Raw genomic sequence first — 6,000 nt, 5'->3', positions numbered from 1 at the left:
CCTCAGAAAGGCTTTCCACAGTCTGGAAGCCCTGAGCACTAAAGTGAAACCACCTTCTGTATTGAGTCTGGAGGAAAGTCAGGACCTGGAAATCTCAGCTCACAGGGAACTAAGAGCTCCACAGTGAAATTCAGGACCAAAACTAGCCTGCTTTAAATGTGTTCAGCAGCATTCTAATATGAATTCTCTATCTAACTGGGAACCAGACGACATTATGTTAAAACTGGGGAGATGAAGAGGTCACCTTCCTACTGGTTAAAATCCAGCTCTATTCTGAAGCAGCTGGAGAGGAACAGAGAGAGGTGCAGTAACAATGACAAGATATCAGAGTATGGATGATCTTCTCTCAGTCACTGAGCTTCACTGCTGTGTATATGAAGCTGGATAAATAAAATCCAAATCCTTATGTAAAACCTGCAGGGCGACCTTTGCAGATTCAGGAATCCTGTTTTGAGAGACGAGAAATGTGTTGAATCAACTGAGAAAAACTGCAAAGTGCAAACTGATTTTACCTGAGAGTTTCCAGTCTGCAGTCTGGACTTTCCAGTACAGCAGAGAACAGATTCAGACCTGAGTCATGCAGGTCATTGCAACTCAAGTCCAGCTCTCTCAGAAGGGAGGGTTTGGACTTCAGAGCTGAGGCCAGGACTTCCCAGTCAGTCTCTGATAAGCTGCAGCCACTCAATCTGAAGAAAGAACAAAGCAAAAATATTACATGAAATATTGCGGAGGGCTTACTGGCTTACTAGACTGTAGTCTTTCCATCTGAAACCAGACAGCCTGTCACATCTCTGTCTCAGGATTTCTCCATTTCAGCTCAACACATTCTATAACCAACCAGATGAATACATCTGCAGTTTGTGCCTTGACGTTTGTGACCTTAGGTCCAGAATTCACTTCTTATTGGGACAATATTTTCATATGGCAATTTTCTCTGGAAATAATTGTAATAAAAAGTTGGATTTGAGTTGGGTGGGAAACTTACCCCTAACTTAATGGGAACTTAATGGGAACTTGACCTTAATTTAACGTGAACTCTCTAATTGTCTCTACTGGAGCAACAGATGAGAGTGAATCACAGAATTTGGGGTTTTATCAATTCCAGAAAGCTATGAGGGATCAACCGAGCAGCATTTTGGTAAACAAACCGCGTCACTGGGTGGCAACAGCAATGGAACCCTATGGAGCGTGAGCTTTGAGAGGCTTGAGTGTCTGACTCTAGTCGGCTGACTGTTTACATTTTAAAAACTGCGACAGTTCACACAACTTTAACACGATATGCATATATTATACATCAAATTCTTGAGCTAATTCTGCTCTCACTCAGAATGTATGAAAATATAAGTGATGGTGATGTATAGTTTTTGAGATATTAACGTTTGTTTGGCTCAACTCATACGAATAACTGCCGCAGGGTTCCGCATTTCTGGGTAGCAAGTGACGTCACGCTGATTCGTCTTATACAAGCCATGGTTCTACCAGAGTTCACATCACACCCCTTTAAGTCTGGAAATACCTACATTGAGCAACACCTCTGGTGTCCCAAGTGCATTTTACATCAGAATATGTATTCGAATTGGAGTTAAGATAGAACAATTCATTTTACCACAAAGGAATTTACTCAGGAAGATAAAATGTTGCACTGTCTGATAGTGATGGTACCAAGCACCAATATTATTTGGTACCGGTTCCTGATTGGTCGGTACCAGGAATTAATAAGGTCCTGGACGTTTGGTGCTGCTATTGTTTTTTTGTTTTTTTTACCATTCCCTAACAATGACGAAGCGGCACCAGGCTTTTGATGTTGCGTGTTTACACTCCTGTGCTGTGACTACACTTGCGGCAGGTTTAAAAGATCAGTAGTATATTTGGAAGAAAACTAGTTTTATGATGGGAGGCATCGCGTTGCTGATTCACACAACAATATAAATACAATAATCTGATAAAGCGAGCGACTGCCCTGTGATGATTCTGAGACAGAGAGAAATCTCTGCCTCGCGTTGCACAAACCTCACAGTGCTTTGCTGAACCTGACATATTTTCTGACAGTCACAGAATATTATGTGGACTTTGCCAACTCTGAATACAGAACAACGTAAAGCGACGGTGTTCACTTTACCTGTAACACGTTTAGCTTGCAGCAAATTAGTTACATCCAGAGCCATCTGTTCAGATAAATTTGGTCCACAAACTCCACGTAACGTAACTGACTGCATCGTGCTGGTTTGTCCCATAATACTTTGAAAACGGGTGTGATTTATCCAGACTTGATGAAGAAAATGTTTTGTAAATGAAAATATGCCCCAGTAAAGAGATGTATTGCAGGCGACTTTGTTAGTGTCGAGTTTCCAGTCAGTGACGTGCGCAATGAATTCTACGTGCAAGTATGATTCCCCCTTAAGAGTGACACTACATAGGTGGCCTAGGTTTAATAAATCATCATATTCACAATCACAGAGGTGAAATAGGCCTTCTCAGGAATTTAACTTGTAATAACTAATAACAAAATTCTGTTGAATCCTTTTGCCTCTCTTCATGTCATGTCTTTATTTTTTGCACAAATTATGGAGAGTAGTATCGATAAGAGTATCGATAAGTATCTGTATCGATAAGCAGTACCGAAGTATCGATAGGTATCGTTGAAAGGTATCGATAAAATCCAAACGATACCCATCCCTACTGTCTGATTTCAGATGGAAAGACAGGATAGAGACATCCTCAAATGACAATATTCATATAATATTCAGATCATTATATTTCTGACCTGAGAGTCTCCAATCTGCAGTGTGGACTCTCCAGTCCAGTAGAGAGCAGCTCCACACTTGTAGAAAGCAGGTAGCTGTCACTCAGGTCCAGCTCTGTCAGATGGGAGGGGTCGGACTTCAGAGATGAGGCCAGAACTTCACAGTGAGCGTCTAACAACACGCAGAACCTCAATCTGAATAAATAATAAAGAAGGAGTTGGACTTCAGAGCTGAGACAAGGACTTCAGAGATCAGGTCTCTCAGAGTTCACAGCCACAAAGTCTGTTTACAGATTTAATGTAAAATGAGAGATTATCAAAGCAGAGCTGGGACTATAGCATACCAATCAAAACGTATACATCAGCATACTACTATGTCTACTACGACTTGTAGTATTACTACCACCACCAATAATAATAATACAAATAACATTAACAACAATAATTATGATAATAATGACAATAATAATAACCGATGATGATCATAATAATAATACTTACATGTATTATTATTGTTGTTGTTGTTGTTGTTATTATTATTATTACTAGTGCAATACCCATGCCCGTTCTCTCCCTCCCTTTCTCCCCAATCACCCGGGGTACATCTACCCAGATGAAGATTCTGCACCCCCCCCCCATGGGTACATCTAGCCATTCCCCTTCCCCCCATTCATACATCATTCTCTCCCACTCTGCCCCTCCGATTGGTGCAGTACCCATTACGCAGTGCCCGTTCCCCTCCCCCTTGACATCACTGATGTCATAATGAAAATGTAAAATATAGCTGTCGCTCCAACCGTGGGCACATTTCTTAATTCTTTTTCTCGCACTGCACTCGATCAGGTCCCCCTAAGTGCACTCCCCATGTTTGAAGTCGATCCGATAACGGTTCTAGAGATACGCAAAGGACAGGGTCCGTTACTAAAAAAAGTAATCTATTACACATTACACATTATATTAAAAAAAAGTAATGCCTTACTTTACTTGATTACTCCCTGGAGAAAGTAATTCGTTACACTACTTGGTAGGTTGCAAAACTTTTCTACTGTTGAAACTGGCAACATTTCCTCTACCATGTATGAGGCAACAAGCCTGTCCATCTCTGGACATCCCCCTTGGCATCACTGATGATGTCACAATGACCTAAAGTGGCCTGCGAAGGCCTGAAAACGTAAAATATCGCTGTAGCTCCTCCCATGGGCACATTTAATTATTTATTTCCCTGCACTGCACTCAGTCAAGTACCCCTAAGCGCACTCCCTAGCCAGGTTTCAAGTCGATCAGACCAATGGTTCTCGAGATACGCAAAGGACAGACAGACAGACAAAGAGAGAGACACAGACACTACTGGAATTAAAAGATAGATAGAGATAGATAGATAGATAGATAGATAGATAGATAGATAGATAGATAGATAGATAGATAGATAGATAGATAGATGGATAGATAATTATTATTTATACAGTATCATATTATTTGAAATGTTCCAAAAGTGGTTAATGTATATCAGTAAAAACTAGGGGTGTCACAATATATCGTCCCACGAAATTTCGCGATAGTAAAACGTCACGATATGTATCGTTGAGATGAAATCTCATATCGCAAAAAAAAAAAAAAAAAAATTGTCTTTGTTGAAGTTCAATGTGTGGAAAGTAGTTCAGTTGAACAAGTCTCTGAAGAGACACATGAGAAGTTATACAGGAGAGAAACCATTCAATTGAGTTTCTGGCAAAACTGTTTACTTGACAGGAAAAACTGAAGATGCATAAAAAATAGATTAAGAAAAGTCTTGTTGTTTGAGTTTGAAGAAAAACTGAAGATGCATAATGAGAATTTATACTGCTGAGAAACCTTTTAGTTCAAAGTAAATCTAAGTGACGGTGTAACTCATTCTATTTCAAGATAAGCCTTATCTCCAATCTCATGTTTTTTCTAGTTGTTATTGTAATAACAATTTCCCACAACAGCATGTTTTGTATTTGTGCATTTCAAATAAAATACTACTTTTCCAGTCATATATTGTCATTATTCAAGTTTAAAAAAATATTGTTAAAATCGTATCGTATCGTATCGTTATCGTGAACCCAGTATCGTGATACGTATCGTATCGTGAACTGAGTGTATCGTGACACCCCTAGTAAAAACCACACATAAAATGGAAGTCTTTCTGTAAAAAGTGATTAAAAGTAGAATGACAAATGACAGATTTTCAGCCTGAGCTCCACAGGCAGTTAAACTTTTGATAAAAACAGCCTGACACCATTAGAGTCAGTCAGGCTTCACCACAGATTTGGTCGGGGTTTAAGTTTTGAGTCTAAAACACTAAATTCATAAATATCTCTGACATGAGCTGAAGGCAGAATAATACAAGGGGGATCTTTCATAGAAATTACACCAATAAAGAGTTGATAGACTTAAAGAATCAAACTCACAACCTATCTGTTAGATTACTAATTGGAATGTGAAACTGAACCTGCAACAGTAATGACTTTACTCTGTTAGAGGAAAAAGTAATGTGATTGCTGTGTGCCACTGCTATGTAGAACAACAGTTGTGTATGTTTGAGGAACTATATATCTTTATAGTAATTCTGATTGTGTCCGCTATATTAAGGTCGCTCTACACTGTTCTATACTGTTGGTATTCACATCAGGACTAACCGAGCCTTCTTGCAGTTCCTCACAGCTGGGATCAGCCTCTGTCGCCCGATGATTGATGTGTTGTAGGCCTCCAGGTCGAACACATCCAGAACCTCCTCTGACATCTGCAGCATGTAGGCCAGAGCTGAGCAGTGGATCTCAGAGAGTTGATCTGATCTGTTCTCTGACTTCAGGAACTGTTGGATCTCCTGATGTACTGACCGGTCATTCATCTCCATCAAACAGTGGAAGATGTTGATGCTTCTGTCTGGAGAGGTAGTGTAGGCCTCATTGTTGTCCTTTGTGTTCATCTTCTTCAGGTTGCTGATGGCTCTCTGGATGCTTTCTGGTTTGCTCTCTGTCTGACCCAGCAGGCCTCGCAAGAGTTTCTGGCTAGACTCTAGTGAGAGACCATGAAGGAAGCGGACAAAGAGGTCCAGGTGGCCATTTTCACTCTTAAGGGATTTGACCATGGCTCTCCTCAGGAAGACATCCAGGGATTGTTCACTGTCTTTAGATGTACCTTCTTCTTCTTCTTCTTCTTTTTCTTCACCACCCAGGAATGTCTCCAGAACCTTCTTATCCCTGTTTGTGTGACAGTGGAGCATGTAGACAGCA

At 40.3% G+C, this 6,000-nt stretch overlaps 1 protein-coding gene across 1 annotated transcript in view; it reads right to left on the bottom strand.

Annotated features, from left to right (window-relative positions):
• Nucleotides 1-248: 248 nt before the first annotated feature.
• LOC310791616 (NLR family CARD domain-containing protein 3-like) overlaps nucleotides 249-6,000 on the bottom strand; it is a gene marked incomplete at both ends in the record, with an annotated part of 53,543 nt that continues 47,791 nt past the window's right edge. Inside the window, 3 exons of the mRNA XM_083653280.1 lie at nucleotides 249-282; nucleotides 513-686; nucleotides 5,404-5,957. Coding sequence (XP_083509406.1) covers nucleotides 249-282; nucleotides 513-686; nucleotides 5,404-5,957 — 762 coding nt within the window. The remainder of the gene's footprint in view (nucleotides 283-512; nucleotides 687-5,403; nucleotides 5,958-6,000) is intronic.

This window comes from Poromitra crassiceps, assembly GCF_964638095.1.
Source record: "Poromitra crassiceps genome assembly, chromosome: 16".
NCBI lineage: Eukaryota > Metazoa > Chordata > Actinopteri > Beryciformes > Melamphaidae > Poromitra > Poromitra crassiceps.
Note: the sequence above shows the minus strand (reverse complement) of the source record. Positions and strands in the feature narration are given on the sequence as shown.